The 24,209-nt window shown below is 39.1% G+C and overlaps 2 protein-coding genes and 1 non-coding gene across 9 annotated transcripts in view; 2 read left to right on the forward strand and 1 right to left on the reverse strand.

Annotated features, from left to right (window-relative positions):
* LOC115749925 (DNA mismatch repair protein MSH5) overlaps positions 1–14,470 on the forward strand; it is a 94,491-nt gene extending 80,021 nt beyond the window's left edge. The window contains exons 1-34 of one of the 7 annotated variants that reach the window (XR_004016411.1): positions 1,503–1,664; positions 2,509–2,540; positions 3,587–3,681; positions 3,946–4,026; positions 4,098–4,170; positions 4,667–4,730; positions 5,281–5,435; positions 5,527–5,628; positions 5,703–5,730; positions 5,797–5,828; positions 5,916–5,973; positions 6,217–6,303; positions 6,496–6,552; positions 7,608–7,709; positions 7,783–7,827; positions 8,337–8,414; positions 8,571–8,621; positions 8,716–8,797; positions 9,481–9,554; positions 9,642–9,741; positions 10,132–10,228; positions 10,411–10,500; positions 10,598–10,662; positions 10,752–10,810; positions 11,300–11,376; positions 11,463–11,549; positions 11,759–11,820; positions 11,907–11,968; positions 12,670–12,723; positions 12,811–12,896; positions 13,571–13,602; positions 13,669–13,730; positions 14,080–14,195; positions 14,284–14,306. Coding sequence is in view for 6 of the 7 variants with exons in the window: in XM_030686967.2 (XP_030542827.1) it covers positions 1,629–1,664; positions 2,509–2,540; positions 3,587–3,681; positions 3,946–4,026; positions 4,098–4,170; positions 4,667–4,730; positions 5,281–5,435; positions 5,527–5,628; positions 5,703–5,730; positions 5,797–5,828; positions 5,916–5,973; positions 6,217–6,303; positions 6,496–6,552; positions 7,608–7,709; positions 7,783–7,827; positions 8,337–8,414; positions 8,571–8,621; positions 8,716–8,797; positions 9,481–9,554; positions 9,642–9,741; positions 10,132–10,228; positions 10,411–10,500; positions 10,598–10,662; positions 10,752–10,810; positions 11,300–11,376; positions 11,463–11,549; positions 11,759–11,820; positions 11,907–11,968; positions 12,670–12,723; positions 12,811–12,896; positions 13,571–13,602; positions 13,669–13,692; positions 14,080–14,195; positions 14,284–14,364 (2,424 nt within the window). In the remaining variant the exon portion in view is untranslated. The other 6 variants (XM_030686967.2, XM_048274290.1, XM_048274289.1 and 3 more) reach the window with 6 other exon arrangements.
* Positions 14,471–14,631: 161 nt separating this feature from the next.
* Positions 14,632–17,266, reverse strand: LOC115749931 (GDSL esterase/lipase At5g55050-like). The gene is made up of 5 exons (XM_030686978.2): positions 16,990–17,266; positions 16,319–16,464; positions 15,649–15,882; positions 15,271–15,520; positions 14,632–15,162 (listed from the first exon to the last, which is right to left on the reverse strand). The coding sequence occupies exons 1-5, from the start codon at positions 17,246–17,248 to the stop codon at positions 14,936–14,938; spliced, it is 1,116 nt and encodes a 371-aa protein (XP_030542838.1). The 5' UTR covers positions 17,249–17,266; the 3' UTR covers positions 14,632–14,935.
* On the forward strand, positions 15,924–15,996 carry TRNAF-GAA. The gene has a single exon. It is a non-coding gene; the product is annotated as a tRNA-Phe (tRNA).
* Positions 17,267–24,209: the final 6,943 nt, after the last annotated feature.

Here is a 24,209-nt window from a genome sequence, read left to right on the forward strand (position 1 = left end):
TCATTGTCGACAATGAAAATATTCTTTTTTTTTTGCTAATTATACAATCGATACAAATGATCATTTTTAGGGTGCGTTTATTTTACTGAAAAATTCATGCTTAAGGAAAATATTTTGTCATGAGAATCATTTTGACGGGTGAATAGTTAGTTTTCATTTATTTGGATGTTTAAGGAAAGTGATTTCCTTCTTGTTACGAGGGAAGTCGTTTTCCCTCAATATAAACTTGTTATTTTTAGTCAATTTTTTAAAGGGATTTTCTACCAACCCAAGCTTATTATTTTCGGTCTACGAAGAACGTCTTATGTAAATCGATTGGTTTTTCATCATCCAAACACCGTAAAATTATAAAATAAGTTTTCCGAAACAGTTTTCCTTTGAATAAATAACCCTCGACGCCGGTGAGAATGGATACATGCTTAAAAGTTGGCCTAAGGATCACGAGGACTCATAGCACAATGGGATGGATTCACCTAATCTGTTAATGGGTACTTGTCTATACTTTAAAGGTCGTTCTCGAGAAGCGACGTCCTTGTGTTTGGAGCATATGACAATGTCAAGTGATGTGCTCCACCTTTGTCCATCTCCAAGGATAGCGTCGGAATTAGCGGAACGCTCAAAGAAGGAAAGTGTACGTTCAGTATTTGGACGGCCTTTCTCTAGTCGCTTACTCCAAAAAAATAAAAATTGCCTTTTCTCCTCGTTCGTTAGCGCCGCGAACTTAGCGGTGACTTTGGAGTTGCGAAACGAAAGCAGTCGCAAGTAGTAACATTTTGAATTCGGATGCTCTTAGACCTCATTTGATTCATCTCGTTGCCAATGAAATTGGAAACACCTAGAATCAATTTGAATGTGAAATATCTACCAGTATTAAGATTCTAGTTCTTCAGAGATAGGATCGACTCAACAAAAGCTTTGAAAATTTTGTGAACAAGCATAAATCTATTGTATTTTTACAAATTTACTCTTAAACCTTTCAATTTTGTAAATTGAATCATAAACATTTTAACACTTTGCCAATTGAGTCTATCTGACTAATTTTCATCGAAAATTGCTGATATGGACTCCGATCGTCTTATGTGACACGATCAACACCGATGTGAACAATTTTTATAATATTTTAATATTTTTTCGATTTTTAATTTTTTTATTTCATTTTATTTTCCTTTCTTTTTCCCGTGATTGGCCACCGGCCACCGGAGATGGCTGGCCACCAATCATGGCCAGGCGGGTTGGACTCGCTTGGACCGGGGTCATTGTCGCCCTCGGGGGAGGCCCAATAGGGCGAGGGCGAGCCCCGATGAGGATTCCCCTTGCCGGATCTGGCCTTTGTGAGGCTATCCCTCGCCAGATCGGGCGAAGGCGATCTCAACAATGCTGTATGACCATATTTTAATTATTAATATTAAAAAAACACGGCCAATTATCAATATATATAAATAAAATTTTATTCCCATTTAAACCAGCGGGGTTGGACCAAAAAAAAAAAAAAAGCGGGGAGAGATTACTTTCCTATTTAAACTCAGCGGGGAGGCATCACCGTTCTGTTTAAACCAGCGCGCTCATTCTCATCTCCCTCTCTCCCTCGCTCGCTCGAGTGTAGTTCTGCATCGCGAGAGCTCTCAACAATGGAGGAAGTGGACGAGACTGAAGCCGCACCTCAGGTCGATTCATTCCTATTTTTCTCGTCCCTTTACTTCCCGCGTGTCGCCAAGGAAAAAGTAACGGAGTAGAAGAAGAGAGGAAAAAGCGCCATAATAGGTAGTCCGATCATGTCTCTCGAAAACCTAGAACAAATTAAGAGCCGAGTTTCGCTGTATTTCTCTAATCCGAGTAGCTACAAACTCGTGGATTCGTACTTTCAGTCGTTGGTTTCATCGCCATTGGCACGAGAAAATGCTGAGTCTATCGATTGGCTTTGATTTCTCTCTGTTCATGGAAACTTTCCCTAGTCAATTAGGATCGTCCTCCGTCACTTTGTTCATTTGACTGCAGTATCCATTGCTCAATCTTGTGAGAGATATAAAAATCAACGAATATGAAAATTGTGGTCCGATTATATTCTTCTCGTTGTTGTGACAGAGTGAAAAGCTTGTAGTCTCACCAGGAAAGGGAGATGTTGTGGTGTAGAACGCTGTAAATACGGTACCGAGTTCGGATCATGATTGCTTGCAGTTCTTGCTAATGTCTGTGTAGTTCATTGGCGTTTCATCGAACGTGATTTTCTGTGTTTTCATGTTGGCGTGGATTTCAGTACATTGTATACATCCATGTCCCTCTGTTCCTATTGATTTAGTTATGTGGTACTTTGAGTTCGACTCTAGAAAAGGAAGTGATTCTTGTGTTTAGTTTTATGAAGTCTACTGTGCTTTCGTGTCGTGACGCATCCACGTTGACTTCTGTAATGCCAATTTTGGATTGGGATTTCCCCTCTATTCTTGAGCGAGTCCTCAGAATCTCCATGGAATGATAAAAACTTGTAAACTGATGATGCTAGCATAAATACAGGTTTATATGGCGTGCATTCTCCAGGGTAATCGGTAAGTCTTCTTGCCCCAGTAGTTCGATATTTTTAATTTCTACAGAGAGTCAAAATTATATCCGAGTAGTCTGCAAAATATTAGAAAAAAGTTGTCACTTTAAGGAGAGGTCTCACTACTGATGTACACTAACTAGTCCAGCATATTAGCTTACAGCCTAGAACATGAGGATATGAGGTCCAGATGTAGATGATCGCTGACTGATGTCATGGTTCATCTTACCCGATCTCTGTGTTTCGATGAATTAGACAACATCTTCTGTGACTCACGTATTATACCTGGAAAACTGAAGATGACTGACTTTTCCTTTCACTTTTTAAAAGCATCGGTATTTATTGCCAATATATGTAATGAAGCGAGCAAACTCTTCTTATATTGTACAGCTATAGTATGGTAAACAAAATCATATTGCAGTCAGAGGGTTGTTTTAACAGCTAGCCTGAAAGTATATTTTGCGATCAAGTTACTTCAAGCACCTGCATTTATCCAAATGCCCCTGTGCTTGACCAATCATTGTGCTTGTGCCTCTGGGCTGCACTATAACAACTGAAAGGTGGACCTTGCTTTAAACGCTGCCTGGTTATTAGTTCCAAATTGAGGTGTCAAGTCCATCTAGTCTTGACAATTCTCGCGATGGTGTCACTCTTTTTTCACTTGTTGGGTTCATGACTGTGTCACCATCATTAAGTTACTAAAGCTGACTCTGTCGTCCTCAAATGATCTATACATTGCAATCAAGTAGGCATTTTGCACTTTGCCCGACAAGCTTTTTTAACTTTCATGAAATATCCTGTTTAAACAGGTTCTGCATGTTATTTATGAATGAAGGACAGGATCCAATTATAAGCAACACAGGCTGGTAACAGGAGGAAAACAGGCTTAAGAATATAATAACATGAGCTGGATAATTAACAATGATTAGGAATTTGTTGAAAATATCATGATTTGGTAGCATGGCCAATAATAATCCCTATTTGGACATTATTATTTCATTTTATCTATTACGATGGTCGTACTACTCTGATGGATTTTCAATTTGTTCTCAGCATAGGAGTTTCTTACTATGATTCCAACATTCGCCAACTTCATGTGCTGGAGGTATGGGAGGATGGAAGTCCAGATTTTCCCCTACTTGATCTTGGTATGATCTCCAAGTGAGGAACAATCATTATTCAAGACCATAGTCCTTTGAGTTTGAAATATGAAAGACAGACTTTAGGTTAGTTCTGAATGGGTTTTTGTCAGCTCATGATAGTACTTTGTCCATAGTGTGACCAGACTATTTTTTCTCTCTATGTATTGTATCCTCTTCTTTGTAATGTTCTGTTGAAGGATGATAAATTGTTATCACATTACCTTTTATCTATGGATTTGATGAATCTGATTAATTACTCTTCTTGTCCAGTTAAATATCAAGCAATGCCTCTCTTCATTTATACCAGTACTAAAAGTGAAGAATCTTTTATATCTGCTTTACAAAAAAGTGGTACGCTACTAAGATTTCTCTTGAATTATCAAATATTAGTTTTCCCATGCTTACTCTTTAAGATGACACAGATGGGAGAGCTGTGGTTCCTACAGTGAAGCTCGTAAAAAGTTCAGTATTCAGCTATGAGCAGGCATGGCACAGGTGGGGGAGACAGTACTCTGCAAAAACCCCTTTTGTTTAAAGTGGCTTTCCTGAATCTTGTGCTATTACAGCCTCCAGAAGAATGGAGCTGTCTATGATCTTCTTTGAATACAATCAATAGCAACCTTAGAAACAGCTTGATCTTAACCAATCTGCTTGTGTAACTGAGCTTGTGGAATCACCTTCTTTGCACATTCCCCAAGTGTTGACTGGCAAGCAGTTCATGCTTTTTAGGTCTAACCAGAAGCCGAAATTTTTAGACAGCTGGTTCCACTCACTATTCCAGATGAATTATGCAACTCAAAGAAAATTATTTTCACTTCACCAGAATCAGCATTAAGTTGGCTAATAAAAAAAAGGCATATGTAAGACAGACATTTTATTTCTACTTGACTAAAGTATATTTGGCTCAGCTGTGACTAATATATGTGTGTTCCGATGCAAAAGACGTATACCTCCATCTTCTAGATTTATTTTTTTTAAATTTCTTCTGCAGATTGATGTATCTTCGAGTTACAGGAATGGACAATGGTTTAAGCATCAAGGAGAGAATCTCTTACGTAAGAATCTATATCCTTTTGCCACCTTCTAATTGGTTGTGCATGTTGAGGCAGTGTTCTACAATTTGTGATGGAACACGTAAGGGTTCAGCACTGCGTCGAGGGTCAACACTAATTCTCTCTTCTCAAAGGATGGGTTAATTTATAGTATATTTAACTATATTTAGTCAGATTTGGAAATGCTCTCTCAGGGGATTTCGTAGAGGCTTACTTTTTCCAATTTCCTTTGTAGTTAGATGTGGTCAATGGATACAATAATCATGTTATTTACTTAGGATTCTATTGAAATTTTTGTACGATTGAGAATAAAAAGCTGTTGAATTTCTGCCTCTTCTACATTTCTTCCGCAGGCATTCCTGAACTTCTTTTGAATTCCTGCCTCTCTGTTCATTTTCTGTTTGTCATCCTGTGTTTGCCCTGCATCACCTACTCCTTTTGCACAACTTGATCTAACGATCATGTACTTTTTCTCTTGGTAATGTGAAACATGCATTCACTTTTGTTGTCCTAATATTAAACTTGAAGCTTTCTTTTGCACTTGAACTTCCAGTTAAGTTCCATGATGGACATGGGAAGTGATCTTGAAGTTCGTGCAAGTGGAGGACTTCTCGCGATTTTGGAGAATGAAAGAATTGTCGATACCCTTGAGCAAAAGGAATGTGGGAATTCATCAATCACCATCGACTCTGTCATTCAGATTTCACTGTATCTATTTCCATATGGTTCATAAACTCTCTTGCAAACCACACCGGTGTTTTATGGAAGTAGACTTGCATTTCCTTCACTTCCTCAACAGATGCAATTTTCTCAAACTAGATGCAGCTGCCCATGAAGCATTGCAGATATTTCAAATAGACAAACATCCAAGCCACATGGGCATTGGTAGAGCAAAGGAAGGGTAATGAAGAAATACCTGATATGTCATTTTACTGGCCACAGTCTGAAGATATAAACTGATATTTTCAATTACAGGTTCTCAGTTTTTGGCATGATGAACAAGGTCAGTGAAAGCCTGTCTTCTTTATTGGAAATATTAATATGGAACTGAACCATGATCTCGATCCAGTGTGTGACGCCAATGGGTAGACGGCTCTTGAGGTAAATTTTGTTCATGAGATTATAGCACTCTTCTTTCATGAGCGACATCTGACTTGAGGTTCTGACTAATAGCTCTTGTGACTTCAGAAGTTGGTTCCTGAGGCCCATACTCAACCTTGAGCATTTGAACAATCGTCTGAATTCTGTATCCTACAGTGCTTTTTTACATGCTTCAGCTAAAGGGCCTGCATTAGTAAATGAACCATATAACACGTACTAATACATTTCTCTCTGTATCTGATGGAAGGGCTTGGCTGTTGGTAACCTTTGGGGCCAGAAACTGTTCTAATAGACTTTTAGTCTAGGGAGGTTTCACTTTATAAATGGTTCCTGAATGATACTTTTTTACAGCTAAAAGCACCGATGGTGTTTCTTTAACAAATTGAAGATTTCATTTTTCCTTTTGTCTGAGGAACTGATGGATTCTTTGCGTGAGACTCTGAAGTCGGTAAAGGACGTTCCACACATTCTCAAGGTACAGAACTGCGCGTCTCTTCCTATAAATGTCATTCTCGTAAAGCATATTTCTTATACTTGTAGAAAGGATTTCTTTCCCATGCTTTTTCTAGGCACTAAGTTAGAGTGTATAGGCAAAGATTCACTTGATTATCTGGTGATGAATTGTTTCTTGGGTTCTGAGGTTTAAAATTCTTTGTTTGTATTGAAGAAATTCATCTCCCCAACCTCCAAATGTACCAGCACTGATTGGTCAGCATTCCTGAAGGTAAACAGACACCTTGTTCGTATCCAACTTATCTCTCTTTACATAGCATGTCTGGCATTCTCCTTTAAACACCTCATTTGTTTTAGGCAAGTGGTGATGACATTACTAAGCTATTGGTTACATCATGATTTTCCTTATCAACTAAAACAAGCACTCTCATTTATATGTGCACAGACAAACACACATATTCTGTACCATTGCTTATATAATATACTATCGACATAAGTTTTCTTATTCATGAGTCTTTTCCTGAGTAATTGCCATTTTTGGATCTCTCTATCCCCCCCCCTTCCCTTCCTCTCTCTCTCTGATCACCCAAATTTAAAGTGCCTCTACATCCTGTAACCAGTACATATCTTTTGATGTTATTGCCTTCTCAGCATGCCAAGAAAATAAAAAGGAGGGCAATGCACTTGCTGAGTGTGAATACATCCAATGAAACTAAGATAACTCAAATTCAAAGTGCCTCTGTATCCTGAAATTAGCTCATAACTTTTGATGTTAATGCCTCCGCAATGTGCCAAGAGAATAAAGACGGAGGTCATGCACTTGCTGAGCGTAGATTTGTACAATGAACCTCGATATTCCTCCATGTACATGAGACGTCAGAACCGACAAAAGATTCTTTCCTCAAGTAATGGTTTGAATGCGAGACTGGCTCTAATCACAGAGATTAATGATTACTGTGCTTCGTGTGTTCTGATTATTTTAGGCTGCTCCTGCATCTTGATTAACTTGTAACATGAAATTGGTTTGGATCACTTTGCTTCATCTAGTAAAATAAATATGCTGTGGATGGTGTCATGGTATTATGTGGAAAGAAGATATTTTGGAGCCCCAGAAAGATATGAGGTATTATGTTGTTTGATAGGAGTTTTAATCACATGATCAACAATATGTAAAAAGGATAGAGAAGATGTTTAAGTGTCTGGAAATGGAGTTATATGCTATTCTTACTCTTCAAGCATCGGTTTTTTAATGCTTTGATAGTTCCTCTCATACTACAAGCTCCCAATGTGACATATACTACATCTCTTACTGTATGCATGTTGCAGAGTGTTTCTTCTCTCTTGCATTTGAATAAGATACTTGAGGTAGGTATTTCTGAGGGCCTACGTGAGCAAGTGACGTACTTAAACTCCGACATTCTTGAAAAGGTACAGTACAACTTCAGCTGTTTTCATCCGTTTTGGCTTGTTTTACTGATATGTCTATGTAACATTGCCACAGGCTAGTTCTTGCATCACAACGGAGCTGGCTTATGTTTATGAATTGGTCAGTTTTTTCTCTAGTGTGGACTCTTTCTTGATGGTCTCTAGAATTCCTGAATGGAGACGGTTAAAAGAGGTTTTACCGGTGCAATTTACTATAGGAAGTTTAGGATGAGAAGGAAACCAGTCAAAGTTATTATGCTATCTTCTGCATGACTCTCAGGAAATCTTGGTATCTTTCTTTAAGGGTCTCATACTATTTGCTCGTTTCAGGCATGTTGCTAAGATGTTTCTGAATTGATGTGATAAAGTCGACATTTTGTGGTTCAATACTTATAAATAAGAGGACGGTGGCATCTTTACAGCCCCTTCCAGTTTTTTGGATTGTTTGCCTTGCTATAATCTTCTTTGCCTCTAATCTGGAAACTTTGTCTCTCTGTTCAAGCGAAAGATCTCTCTTTCCTAGATTTTTCCTTTTTCTTAGTACTCCACTTTATCATTATCATGCAGTCTCCACTTAATCACCTTCTTAGGCTACTTTTACATAATTCTCTCACTTTCTTGTCTTTGTAGGTAATTGGTGTTATTGATATCAGCAGAATTAAAGAGAAGGGTTATGAGACAATGGTGAAGGAGAGTTTCTGTGATGAGGTCAGCTAATGCTATTCTTCTTCTGTCTAGGTCACATGGTTGAAACTTTGCTTCCTTCGAAATGATGTGTTAAGACCTCCTTTCTTGAGCTCTTAATCCGGATTTTTGAATGCTTAGACTGAATATATTCATATTATTCTTTCTATTTGCATACAGTTGGACGAGCTGAGGCAAATTTACGAGGAACTGCCTGAATTTTTGGAGGAGGTGCCTGTCATTTGAAGTCTCTGATACATCGATTGTAAAGTAAGGAGAAATGAGTCCACGTAAATATTTGTCTTGACTTTAGTTGTGCATCCAGGTGGCATCTCTGGAGCTTGCGCATATTCCTGACGAGTTTAAGGACAAAAATGTTCCATGTATTGTCTATATTCAACAAGTAGGTATGCGTGCATTTTCCTGACTAGATGCTGCATGTCAAGTTCTATGTCTCACCTACATCTTTTATGTCGTTTCTTTTTTAATTTTGATTCATGATCACTAGATGCTATATGTAGAGGTGGTCATAAGGATCATTGATTGCTAATGCGTCAGGCCTGTAGTTTATGATCAAAGCAAAAAACTGCTACTCAAAGCTGATTGGAGGACCAAAAAACTATAGTTTGTTTGTCATTTTTTAACTTCCCAGGGCACTGTGATTGATACTGGAGTCTTAACGAAGATTTCATTCTGTGGTTTCTCTAGATCATCCCATCCTGCCATCACCATATTGTTAAGGACGCAACAGCTAGTGCATTGGCATGTCTGTTAGACCTGAATCAGGATAGTTACTTGCTGTACAAGTTTCATCTGCGAAGATTAGACACGTTGTTGCAGATTTTGATAACAAAACCAATAAATTCTAAATGGCGCACACATTTAAAGACTACAAAATGAACTATCTTAACATTAAAATAAGAAATTCTAGAAACAACAGAAGATTCCTCTGTTGAGTTAAATTTTGGGGAGCTTTATCGTTATTACTATGCCAAGTTTCCTTGATTCTCTCTCTATCACTGACCTATGGATTAGCTTTCCATATGAATTATCCATTGAAACTGTCAATTATTCCTATTTTTGTTTTCAGGATACTTGATGTGCATTTTTGAAGAGAAACTTGATGAAATGACATTAGAAAGGCTTGAAGATTTTGAATATGTTGTGAGTTCACTCTCCATTAGATGCATAAGTCATTTAATTGCACAAACTTATTTGTGTGTAACAGAGGACTTCTTAAATTATCTACAGTTCTCTGACACGGATGGAGAGATGACGAGGTTCTTCTATCGTACCGCAAAGACAAGAGAACTGGATGACCTTCTTGGGGATATTCATCATAAGATCTTAGGTTCAAAAAATCAACTACTTATTTTTTATTCCTTTTCCCTTCATACATTTTTTTCCACTATGTGGAGTTTTTGACAATTTGCTCAAGGGAAAAAGTTGGTTCCCTCAACCGCAACAAAAAAGAAAAAGTTGAATAGTCAAGCTGCCCTTTCATGGGTGAATGGTTAGAACCAAACCTTACTGCCGCTTAGGTATTTAAGATGCTCCATTAAACCTATCCCTCAAACACCCCCCCTCCCCAAAAAAATAAATAAATAATAAAAGAAAAAAAGATGCTTTATTAAAAACATCTAAAAATTTAAAATGAAACTTGCAAACAGGAAGTAAACTCACCTGCACAATAAGCGCATTATCTTTTCTATGCTGAACTTTTTCATTTTATGGATAACAGACATGGAGAGGGCAATCATCAGAGACTTGATTTTGCACGTACTGACATTCTCAGCGCACCTGCTCAAATCTGTGAATTTTGCTGCTGAACTAGATTGGTGAGAATAACTCTCTCTCCCCCTCCCTGTCTCTCTGTGACAGAAGCATTCCGCATGCGCTTGTACAAGCATCCAGCTTTCATTTCTTATTTCCCAGTTAACTTATTTTCCTGCCCTATAACTGGAATGTGGGTACGTTTTTCATTGTTCACTGATGATAACCTTATTGTTGTGTTTCTAAGCTTCTTGTCATTGGCACTGGTGGCTCGTCAGAACAATTATGTCAGGCCTACACTCACAGACGAAACTTTGCTTGACATACAAAATGGAAGGTAGGAACTGTCTAGAAAATGCCTACCATGTCAAATGAAAATTAGTTATTTCCTGCCCTTGAGTTTGTGGAAATGATAGTTTCCTGCAAATTTTCAGACATGTTTTGCAGGAAATGATAGTCAACACTTTTATTCCGAATGATACTAAAATTTTTAATGATGGTAATTTTGACAGTGTACTGCACTTCATCATCTACTCTGTCAGTTTCGGTCCAAAAGATCTAATTACTCTTAATATTTGTTGGTTTCAGGGCGCATTAATATCATCACCGGTCCTAACTATTCAGGGAAAAGCATCTATGTCAAGCAGGTTCTGATGATAAGAGTTTCCTTTTGAGATAGAATTCTGACTCCCTTTTCGCACTTCGAGTTGTCAGAGATAGAGAGTATCTTGTTATTCTGCCACATAGATATGATAGCTGTACTTCTTTCAGTTTCCAATCACGGTAACAAATAACTCTGACATGATTTGGCCATGGCTTCGGCTGTTGGCAGCATAATTTAGTGGATTTTGTTCTATCCTCCTACTGCAAATTCAAGTGGTCATTGTTATGTCTGGCACCTGCTGCTTCTATGATATGTTCAATTGATAGCCTGAACACCTACTCTCACTTACAAGAAACTATTGGACATAATATTGATCCCTTCGTAATAGGCATCTGGAATGTTGGCTGTAAAATGGCTCCCACCATTCTCATGCAGGCTTCTCTCCTGTCTTCTTATTTTGTTGCTATTTGTCTACGTCGTGCTTCGAGTTGAAGAAAATCATTCAGTGTATAACCTTGAAGATGTTTTCCAGGTTGCTCTTATTGTCTTTCTGTCTCACATCGGAAGTTTTGTGCCTGCTGAATCAGCAATTGTGGGTTTGACAGATAGGTTCGAGTCTTGAAGTTAACACTTTCTCCAACCATCTTGATTGTCATTATATTCAAGTTGTGATGGTGTTAAAAGTTCTTTGACAGAATATTTTGTGCGACGGGAAGCAAGCTAATGACTGCGGAGCAATCGACATTCATGATTGATCTCCATCAAGTAGGAATGATGCTAAGGCATGTCTACCTGACAAGGGTTTTCATTACGATGCTTGTCTTGAGCGTCAATTTCTTACCTGGAAAAGTCACATACCATGGAGTACTAGTTCGAAGTTCTAAAGCTAGAAAGTTTAGTTGTGGGGAATATATCCCTGCTACAGCATCTATTTGATTAAGTTTACATATATTTTTGTGTATTGACATGCTTCCATTGGGATGTTATATAGGCAGGCAACTTCCAAATCATTATGTCTGTTAGATGAATTTGGAAAAGGCACTCTAAATGAAGGTTTTTACCTGCCTTGAGTAAAATTTTTCAATCGTAACAGCAAACAGTACTACGTCATGAATATGTGCTTTTGGTGCTCCTTTCAGATGGAGTTGGTTTGCTTGGTGGAGCAATCAATCACTTTGTCACGTGGGACGAGCCACCAAAAGTTTGTTACTTCCTTTCCTTTTCAAAATAGGAGACAATGCCACATTTGCACTTCAATCAGTGAGGCAAATCACTAATCTACCTTCGTAGCTTAGACGAGCAATTGGCATCCCGTGGTTAATCTGATCCTTCTATAGAAATAGAAAGTTTGTGTAGGCCAAGTTTTTGGATTATTATGACAAACCACCATAAAGTTTTTAATATATCTTTTAACAAGGCACTTTTCTGATTTGTGAACCATCAGACACATTCTCCAATCGTATGCCCACCATAAAAATTTTTCACTTGTTTTGGTCAGTACAATGAATATAGTTGCTTCTCCTTTTTTGTCCTTATTCCATTGATCGGGACTGCTTCTTTTAAGACTTAAACATTCAGTTGAAAGATCTCCTAGAAAGAACTATTTGTTAATGATTGGCACCTGGACATATTTTGCTGTGGTCCTCAGCTAATGTTCTAATTATGAGACTTTCCAACTAACTGTTTGGTTTGTTGCCCTAGAAAAGAAAGGGCAATCTTCAAAAACAAAAAAAAAAGCTTGGCCCATTATTCTAGTCATTCTAGCTTAAGTCTGCCGTTCCTGGCCAAGGGAAAGAGAGAGTAGAAGACGGACAAACGCCTGAAGTCCCACAGTTGCATTTGATTTGTTTCTAATAGCAGAAATATTGAATGGCTACTTAATCGCGCTGCAATGATCTGTAGGTTCTGGTCTGCACTCATTTGACTGAGCTGCTTTCTGAGAACTTTTTACCAAAGGTATTCCATTGTTTTAGAGTTGAATTTGGCATTTAAACTAACAAATAGCATTGGTGACTGGTTACCTATATTTTATTACTAAATCAGTGTGAGCAGATCAAGTTTTACACCATGAGTGTTTTAAGGTCTGAGGACAGCAGTACAGACGTTGAAGACCTTGTTTTCCTGTATCGGTATTGCTTCATTTTCTATGCCATCAAATGTCTCTTGAATGTCGCAGCAAGCAAATTGTCGGTATTTGAGTCAGGATATATTGGGCAATTACGTAGCAGTTAGACGGGTTTATTTTGTTGCTGGCTTTGGCAGGGTTTAAATAGCATGAATTTCACCAGGAAAGAATTCAATGGCTGATCGTCTTTTGTGGTGACTGAAAATGGTAAAAACTATGAAACGAGTAACTTGAGTACGGGAATAACCAAAGTCTATAGATGGTGCATTAAGTTTTTTATATTTGGATAAGTGGGTACTTATAGAACTTTAATGTAGTTTAACGATAGTAAACTGTCTTGAACAATATTCGGTTGCTGACTCAGCGTAACGAGAAAAGGCATAATGAGACAGAGAAGCAAGAGGGTCATAATTCAATCGCACGATACTGGGTTGCACTTTAATACTAAATCATATCAACATGAGGTAAAGTTGTCCTCAGAGTTGGCAGGGTAGCCTGACCTTCACTTTGTAGTTGTTAGATTGGTGTCTTGATTAGATTTGACCAGTAGGGCAATCCAGTACTGCTACCATTTTTTAAAGTTCTCGTGACAACGCTGCAGCTCTGGCTTTCTGAAATTACAAGATGGACTTAAATAATGACGTCGTATCTACTCTAAAGTGTCTAATTTTTGTGCAGCCTTGTTCCTGGACATACTCTTCTTAGCTATGGTGAGTACATAAATATTTGAGCTGGAGGTTCATCCTGGACCTAACATGTTGTTTAAAATCCTGCAGGGCTTCACTGTGCTCTCCTGGCTGGTACATCCGAATTTTAATTGGCAATCTTATCATGCAGTGTGAGATTTTTAATTGCGTCCCATAGGAGCAGTGTCTCTAATGCAGCTTCAAGACTAATATATGCATTTACAAATGATTGTCAAACTGGTTCGTGAAAGTGTGGTTTCAGCCAAGATCTGCAGCAAAGCTATCCAAGCCTAATAGCTTTAACATGAGGAGGCGATGTGCTGTCTAATGCTTATCCTATCCTAACAAAAAGGACTGCGGAGAAGAACCTGTTCCCAGTTATTTTCACATGTGATCTAGCAAGCAGCGAAAGAAATTAAAATCACATGCAGAGAATTAGTACCAAACAAAAGAATGCGGATTATATGTATGATCGATCAGCTCCACCGTTTGGTTTTGTAGGTCTTCCAAAAGAAGTAATTAGAAGATCTGCCCTGATGCAAGAGATTATTGGGAATAACCGGCCTGTTGATCGACTTTGCGGTGAGAACATATCAGCACTAGATCAGCAGTACAAGGTACGGACTTAGCACAATCAGGTTCCACGAATGCATAGAAACTCTATTGCTTTTTCTTACGTTATTATACATCTGTCTGCAAATCCAGATGGCGGTAGACAAGATGCTGGCATTTGATTCCCTTAACGGTGATCTCAAAGCATTTTTCGAAGACATATTTCCTTCATAATCCCCATTTTACTTTTATCATTAATTAGAGTTATTTCTAGTTTGTTGTATGAATGGAAAAGGGAAAAATGTCTCCTCTTGACGCCCACTAGATCTCATCTCCTACCCTCTCGAAAGTTTAAGTAGAGAGACCATGAAAATTGAGGAAGTGTAAGTTGGCCTTCCATCTACTGATCATTCTCCGTTCACCTTGCGGAAATTTTCGCTTCTACTATGAACTTCCGGTGTAAATGTTACTGGGAGCATTCCCCAAATCTAACCTTTTTTGGATGCTTCGGTTTATAGTAATACTTTCTGTCTACCCAAAAAGGGAAAGGAAATAGTGACTGGATCTCGTCCGTTTGTTGGAATTTTATAGTTGCTCTGAGATTAACGCAAATAACAATATTAACTGAAGATGCACTTTCTTCTGATATACAAAGCCCTGCAACAGAATGACATCTGCAAAAGCAACGATTTTCCTTAACCCATGTATCCCCAAACACCGAATCGCTTTAGACGAATGACAACCTGTACTATGTAATCTTCCTGTCAGAAATTTTTTTTCTTCGAATTTGTGTTATTTGTTTTGCTTAAGCCTGGACGGCGGCCAGTTGCTGGAGGTCCATTGGGTACGCGTACTGTGGCGAACCATGGAAGACTTCGTCTATGATAATGCGGGCCGCTGCTTCTGTGGGATGGTATAGATCCCAAAACACATGGTCTCGCCGGTTGGGGCAGTACTCTGAAATTGGTAAGCATGCAACTTTTGCGTTCAGGGTACCGAGACCGCAGCAAGCTGCTTTCACCTCTGTAAAACCTGAAGAAATAGTACAGATAATCGTTAGCTGACGGCCTAAAGATCAGACTATATATAAAGGAGATTCAAAAGGTCTGATTCAATCACGAGTCCCTCCTGAAGTCCTACCATAAGCAGATGGATTCTGGATGAAGTTTTGCAGGACGGTGTGGGTGTCCAGGTAACTGTAGCTTATGTCCTCGAGTTCGGACTTCAATCCCTTCAACATTGCCAGGAGCGCTACGTTATACATGCGCGCCCAGGAATTCGTGTCCTCCTTGCATGCGGCCGTTTTGTTCTGGTTCCTCTGTGATGGACAGCATCCGATCGGCCCAAGCCCCGAGAAGGCGAACTTGCGCGCATCATAACTGTGGAGACACTGCCATAGGAATTCAGAGTTTCCGAAAATTTTTATCAGAAAACGCACCTTGGTAGTCGATAATGCACAAGTAACGAGCAAGTTCACCTAAAACTTCGCGTTAGGCTGATTTTAAGGAATGTAGTTACCTTTAACAGATCCTTCAGCGAAGAAGCCATGAGGTCGACGTATTGCTGCGGCGTGTGCTGCTTGCGGGTATCGGAGGATCCGGAGTAGCCGAAGATGTCGTTGCTGCCGATGACGATGACGAAGAGGGACTTGGCTACGTGCTTCTGTGCACCAGAAGATCCCATGTGTTCCACCAGGTTATCGTGCACCGCGAGGAAGTAATCCACTTGCTGGGTCAAAGTTAACGCTTGATGCTACAAAATAAAATAAAATACTGAGTCAAGCTCTCAAAGAAGCGGGGATAGCTCAGTTGGGAGAGCGTCAGACTGAAGATCTGAAGGTCGCGTGTTCGATCCACGCTCACCGCACTCTTGGCGTTTTCATTTTGCAAATGAAAAAGAAACATCCCTCTGTTTTGTTTTTTCAAATAAAAGAGATTAAATATATGGGCTTTAGTACGAATCGGTGTCATTAAATGCGGCCACCACCCATCAGCAGTCCCATGATGTCGCCACCCATTATTCCTCACAAATTCAGGAACAACTCGGTTAGCCATTACTTCGATTTGGTCTTAAATCAAATGCTACCTCGGAAGATTTGATCTGTACCGAACTAGAGTAAAGAAAAACTGAACAGCTTGCTTGGCTAAATTTGATTGCGAAAAATCGAAAGATGGTTTCTGTTACTTACAAATTTCTCGTCAATGCTGTCAAAGATGCCAGCACCTGCAGAGGCGAAGCTAACGCCGGTGAGGAAGGGCGACGAAGAATTGCTCTGGCTGGAGTTGGAGATGAGGGCCAGATACGGCGGCGACGTCGGCAACCCCAACTTCTCGGCTGCCCAGAAAGTTCATAACATTCAGTCAACTACGAGGCGTAAAGGCTTTCCTTATTTTTTGTATCCTTTTCTCTTCGCTCTACGCATGAAGAAAGATAAAAATCTAGCCATCGGATCTAAAGCAGCCAGGTCCCAGCAGATAATTCGGTAGATATTAACGTAGAAATAGCAAGGCGACGGTAGGCCAAGATTGCAAAAAAGGGAAGATATCTATCGTTCTTAACATTAAAGGGGTGATATTGATCCCCTTTTCTGAAAGGCCATGTCCTTATCACATGTATTATGCCGACACCGAAATGATAACGCAGAAACTCAAAGAGAGATCGAACTTTATCATTCAGCGTATGCTCTTACAGCAACTTTTTTCATATGTCTCATCCTCAAATCGATGTCGAACAGAGATTATTCGATTAAGGGTCAAGCGAGGGAGGGTGGATCGAATGATAGATACACGAGCCGATGATGCACGAAGAATCGAAAGCATGTGCAGAGTGCATGCCGAGACTCATAGAAGTTAGGCGTACCGAGAAAATCCGCGGCATTCTTGCCGTTGCTGAACCTTCCGGTGGGCTTGTGGGTGGGGAAATCCATGCCGTTGTGCGGGAAGTCGGCTTTCGCGAACGAGACGGGCAAGTAGTTGTTGTTGCCCACGTCCACAAGCGAGTCTCCGAACACGAAAACTGCGGGCACCATCTGTCCCTCCGAGCAACTCGAACCCAACAGAACAAGAAACACGACCCAGAAACCACTCTTAGAACAAACACGACTAGAAGCCATTTTCATGTACCCCCCGCTATCTCTCTCTCTGTGAGATGTCTCTGTAGTGTGTGATATGCGAAGCGAATAAGGCGATGGGCTTTTATGGACGGAGGATGGAGATAGGCTTTGTACGAGGTGTGAAAGCAAGGACGGATCTTCCCTTTTCTGAATTTCCCTTTTTTCGGACAGTGGACTGGTCCGGGAATGGGATGATGAATCAGCGAGAACAGCAAGTTAGCAAAGTGGATTCTGTCCCCAACAAACATGCCATCTTTGTTATTTGGCCCTTGTCGTGGAAGACGACCCTTTATTGATTTCTGGAGATTGTTTATCGTTCTTTCCATTGCGCGCAGCTTTTTCGGTTTCTCATTAATGCCTGTCGACGCCAGATTTGGATTCGACAATGATTCCATGCTAGGTGCTCCCGGATAGAAACTAAAGTACTATCCTAATAACAAGAAAAGAAAGACCCCTTCGTACTACCGAAAACACGGTAGGAGTCCAGCGAGTCTATTTGCGTGTGGACTATATTATCATAACGTTGCATATGCCCCAACATAAGTATGTTACGACTATCGCGACTAATGAGATTAGGGATTATTAGGGGTTTTATTTGATAATTCTGTTGATTTCATATATCTCTCAAGATTCCGTGCATTGCCCTTTGATTGTGCATACATTGACCGATGTATGTTACCTTCATTAGTCATCTCATAAAGTTAGTAAATAGGTTGATTTACCCTTCATTATTTACATTGAAATATGTACAAATTGAACATTTCTCTCTTCCACTTTATTATTCTTAACAAACACAATGACAAAATATGCTTTACCATCTCATATTTGTATTAAAACAATATATAGTCATCGTGTATATTAAAAATAACACAATAACACGAGAATATAGGCAATAAGAATCATTCTTTGGCTATGGTGCGTATCATACAAGATATGTAAAAGATTGTAGCGTATGCTTGACACCAGAAAATAACCAACTTTACATTCCAGTCAATATTGAACTTGCCAATGGTGCCATCGACTCACAATGGGAAAGTCATCGACGAGTGCCTTCAAGAAGACTTGAGAATTTGATGGACAAAGTCCTTGACAAGCAGAAAAATATCAAAAAAGTTGTAAATCTATTACATTGGTATTAAACCATTTATAAACCTATTGCATTGGTCCAAAGTAGATGTATTAGTACGGGTCTTTGACCCACTTTTTAGCCCCATTTTATTCACTTGAGTCATATATGAATTCAGTAGATTTAAAAAATGGATCAAAAATGAGTTTAGGCTTATAAAACCTATTCAAATATGGATTTTAACTTAACTCATTTACGACCCGTGGCCTGCTGTTATCCAAACACAACTTGTAAATGAACTTCAACAATAATAATTTATATTTTATATCTTGTTTTATCTTTCTTTCTTTTTTATCAGTAAAAAAAATTAATAAATGTAAAAACTATTTTGGGACATCGCCTGCCGCGACCACCCAGGCAAAGTGACACACGATTGACTAAGGACAAAGTGGGCTACTGTGATAACGCCAATCGGCAATATGAAAATTGGACACATGTGCAAGAGTCTCGACAATTGTGACGAGGCTTCTCGCAATCAGGATAGGCACGTCACCGTGGTGGTTCACGGATTGCTCTTGGTGGCTGATCATCACACGGTGGTTCACGACCGACGCAGGGGCATGACGGCGATGTTGGGGCTCGCGGCGGTGCACGACATCGGACGGCTAATTACTATGGTCGGTGGACAGCTCGAGTTCACGATCTGTGGATGGTCACTCGCGGAGTTGCCCGGATAGTCTCGCCTCCATTACTTGCACAGGAACAGGGATTAATGCGACTGGTCAGAGGACCGATGCAGGCTCGCGGTGGACGCTTTTGGGACATTCCTGGATTTCTGACAAAAAAGAACTTTGATCAAAGAAGGAAGCTTTGACCACAGAGAACCCCTCAATCAACCACCAGGGTAGAGGTGGCTGGTTCTAGTTCCTAAAAAAGGTGGAATCGGAACCGCCGGTTCCTAAACCCAAATTGCTCTTTTCCCCTAAGGGTCCTCCTTTTTTTTAAAAAAAAAAAGCGGGTTGGAACCGGCCGAGAACCGGCGGTTCCAGGGCCGATTCCTAAAATTTAGAAGCCGGAACCGGCCCTTGAGGGCCGGTTCTCGGTTCGAGTTGGAACCGTCGGCCCGGTCAACGGGCCGGTTCCGTGTCCACGGTTCCATTTGGCCATGTCTATACGAGGGGATCGAACATGCTGGGACTTTGCCAAGTGTTGCTGCTCATGGGGGAACTTGCAAAGCTTGCATCGGCGTTCGGCGGCGTTGGGCTTGGGGCAGCAAGCCGCCGTCTCTGGCTATTGCCGGAGAAAAAAAGAAAAGAAAAAAAATATTATACTAAAAAATACATAATATTTTTTATAATAAATATTAATTTTTAATATAAAAATATTGTATAAAATATTTAAAAAATTATAAATTTTTTTTTTAAAAAAATCAATTGCATGAATTTGGTTAAATATCAAAATATTTAGGTAATACGGATCGCGTATGGGTTCGGTATGAGTTAGCTCAGATATAAATCGTTAAATTTATACTATATGAAAATGAGTTAAAATGGATTAAAAGAGTCAAGATGGATTGGACCATATTCAATCCGATCCAAACCCGATCCGACCCACCCGTTTCACACTTCTAGTCTAATTATAAGATTTATGACTGAATTAATACCAATATAATATGTTTACTATTTTTTTTATACTTTTCCCAATAACGAGCAATCAACACAAATATAACTTTCGGATACCGCTATTTTGGGTTTTTATAACTCTTTTTGGATACGTGTTCTAGATAATATGAGTTATCGATTTATTTATTGTCTTCAAGGATATATTTCATTGTTTTCTTGGTCAAAATTTCATTATTTTCACCAAAACATTTATTTATTGAAGTATCACCGCAATGCAAATAAAGATGTAAATATAAATATCTTTCTAATTAGCAACGTGGCGACTGGGCTGCTTGAGATTTGTAGTGGGGTGGACCCGACCGTCCAATAAGAGGGAGGGTTGAAAGTGGGGTCAAACTTATTCCGAGTCTAGCGTGGCATACTCGGACATCGCACCGTCCCACACTCCATGCACTTCCTAAAGCTGACCCTTCCTTGAAATTATTGCTCTAATGCTTTGCAATGCTCCCATTTGCTCAGGACAAAGTCCTCAAAATTTGCCCTACTAATTAATTGATTAATTAATTCTAGAAACCTACGCGCACCTAAGACCGGAGTCTCCGGACCACTTGCATTAACCAACTATTTTGGTAATTACCCTCTCGTTCTTTTCCTTTATTGCTCAAGTACTTCATAACTTTCTGGTCTCCTATTGAATGGTGCTAAAGTGTTGAATATTAGATTAGCCCGCAAGTTGCGTTATTGAAGATGAGGAAGAAAAACTAGTGCCGTTTGGAACACTATAGTGTAAATATTCTACACGTTAGAAGATAATTTCATGGGAATTGACTAAGAGAATGAGGAGTTCAAAATTTAAATTAAGAGTGTCAAATGGGTGAGTCGGGTCGGGTCGGGTTTGGGTCATGTCATAAATGGTTAGGCCCAAATTGACCCATTAACCCATTTATGATCCATTTATGAGTAATATAAATTTCTTAACCTATACTCGACTCAATCCATACCCGGTCCGATTCAATTGCAAAAACACTTGTATATCTAATCTATATCAAAATCATGGGATTAGCATCAGCAACCAAGGCAAAGCATTAATGATATCTAGATCAGTCTCAAATCCACTCGATAATCTCTATCAAAGCTCCACAATCCATCACTAGCAACCAATTTGTACCACTCCCTTGAAGCAACTCCGACCCATGCATCGGAACCAAATCAGCTGAAAACCCGGTTAACACTCACCCATCATTTTTCATAAGCAATAAGGACACTAAGAACCGAGCTTGCAAACGCACCTCCTTGAGCGAGTCCATGGTCGGGGTCTCAACGATGTCGATGTAGTTGTATTGGTTGGGCTTGGCCTCGCCTCGGCCGTCCAAGACCACCATGGCAATCATCTTCCCCTTGAGCAGCTTTGGGTGATCCGCCGCCTTCTATGAGAGTCGTAGGTCGGCAAGAGTCAAGTCAAGTTGAAGAGGGAGAAAGAAGATCCTGAAGTTGTGTCATGTCGCGAGTGAAGAGTCTAAAGACTAAAGATTGAAGAAGAAGAGATTGGGTTAAATGAGTTACCTGGTTCTAAATGGGTTTAGAGTAGACCCATTTATGACTCGTCTATTTTGGCCTTCTAATTTTTAAAACCCATTATGGCTGGTCTAGGCATAAATAGTGACTCATTTAAATAAAAATGGATTTTAGACCCATTTTAACAGGTCTAATACGAATGCAGCAGATCCTTTGCTCACGACTCGCATCACTTCTCTCCCACTCATAGCTATTGGGGATCGCTAAAGTACCAAAAAAGTTCTAAACTCATTATAATTATGACAATTCAGTCTTAAAACTTTCTTTTTACCAATTTAGTCCTTACAACCAACTTTGGCCGGCCGACACCGACGTGGCAATTTTTAATAATATGTGAATTTTTTTATAACTTTTTCTCTTTTTTTTCTAGCTTAGGACCGGGACGCCCTCCCCGGCACTAGGCGAGGACATCGTCGCCGGATCTAGGCTAAGGGCTACTCGACCTCACCCGGTGTTGGTGAGGGCCTCCCGGCGACCTAGACCCTAAGCCATCAAAGAAGAAAAAGTAAAAGGAAAAAAAAAGAAAAAGTTATAGAATAATTCAAAGAAATGTTAAAATATTATTGAAATTTGTCACGTCGCGCGCGACAACGCTAACTGGTCAAAATTGATTGGAATGACTAAATTGACGTAAATACAAAAGATTTAAGACTGAATTGACACAATTGCAATACGTTTGAGACTTTTTTGATAATTTTCTATTAGAGATCGCATTGACGCTCTGTGGATGGAATCTTGTCAACTGCACACTGATAGAGCAAGCTTATGGATTGAATATCAGCAGATGTATATTGACTTGTGTAGCTCAGAATTGGCGAGATGAGAGCTGAGTGTTGCGATTTCATGTAGATCAATATGGAACTGATAATGATATCTATTGCTTTCACACTTCAAGAATGTGACATTTCAATGAAGTGACATGTTTTGGCAAGCTGCGTAACTCGAAGTTCCGTGTGGAGACCATCACCTTGTTCGTCTTGATTTGGTTTGCTGGCACATTGCTCCTCTTAATTTTTTTCTTGAAAAAACATCATTTGTGGGGCACTTTCGTGGAGAATAACGTGGTAAAATCCGACCATCTCCACTGTCTTGTGCTTGCAGCACCAATGCTTTTGCTTCCGCAGACTCCTCTACACTTTATGAATTTCCTACCTTGTATCCCTCCATAGCTATGTGAATGTGGTGATGGAAAATCTATCGATGGAACATAAGTTGACTACTCTTAAAATCTGAAACACTAAGGTTGCGTATGGTAACGTTCTAAGAAAAGTATTCATGTTCCCAAAGTGTTCTAAAAACATAAACGCGTATGGTAAAAAAGTGTTCCGAAAACACTTTTGGAGCAGAAACAAGAAATAAATAAATAAAAGACCTACTTCTGTGTTCCTAGAACACTTTTTAGAAACACATTTGAAGCATTTTTTAGAAAAAATTGTGAACAATTTTGTTTTTGAACACACTCTCTTCTCTTTTGTTCTTGCATGATGTTGACACTTGATTTTTTATCATTTTATTTTATAAAATTAATTAAAGATACCAAAACAATTCATAAAATTACAAAATCAACCTTGGAAGCTTTGGCCTAGCCTTAGGAACCAATTTTGAATAAAAAATATTTTTCATAATTTTTGACATTTCTGGGATTTATTTTAATTTAAAAATACCGAAAATCAGGAAAAATAGTATTCGTGGTTAGAAAAATGCGCAAAAATAGTCCATATTTTTATTTTAATGCCCTTTTCATTTTGGCCTCTTGAAGTTTTAAAAATCCAGTTTGGGACCACATGCCTCTTCATTGAACATAATCCTAAATTTACTAAAAAATTTTCATTTTAAATCATTTTAGCCAAAAATTTTTACTTTTAGAGTCATGACATGAGTCTTTGATACCTTATATCTCATTTCAGTCCTTATGTTTGGAAAAATTGCTCAATTGGACTAAATGGACCTAAATGCGCAAATATTTTTTTATTTTAGTCCCCGATTTCACTCAAAGTGCAATTAATATTTTTCTAAGGGTCCCCGTTTAAAGGTGGTCATATTTTTAACTACTTGGGAACATTTACGTGTTATCTATAGAAAACATATTTGATATTCTCGTTGTTCAATTCCAATTTGTGTTCTCTTTCAATTTTTTTTTTATAGTTGATCTCGTCCATATTATAATTTGATAAATCGTGCACAAATTACTTATACATATATTGGTCTAATTTGAAGTAAATTGAAAAAATGAGATTTAATTTGATTTAGTAGGTTAAAAAGATAAAGACATCTTTATATATATATATATAGTCCCCTTAATTAAATGAAAAAATTAGGAACAATTTTTTTGCAGTAACAAGTTCCAGGACATTGCCTACTCGGCAAGCATAATGACATTCACTCTCACCTTCGCACGACAAAATCTTTTCCAGAAATCAACACTGGTTGTCGGGATTGACTCCTAAGTCCCAGGTGAAACATTACTGAAAAATGCAACCAAATAGTACGAGCTATGTAGCTAGGTGTTTCCGGATGGAATCCAATAACATGGGCTGAGACCCGGGCAGACTTCTTAACCTAAGGTTGATTCGTTAATTAATTATAGGGATGAGCAAAAAAACCAGGACCGAACCGGCCGATTCTGAGTGGTTCCCGTGAGAATCGGACGGATTCCCAGTTTCAAGTGTGCACCATTAATGCAAAACTAAAAAGAATACCCTAA

Source organism: Rhodamnia argentea, chromosome 2, assembly GCF_020921035.1.
Source record: "Rhodamnia argentea isolate NSW1041297 chromosome 2, ASM2092103v1, whole genome shotgun sequence".
Taxonomy (NCBI): Eukaryota; Viridiplantae; Streptophyta; class Magnoliopsida; order Myrtales; family Myrtaceae; genus Rhodamnia; species Rhodamnia argentea.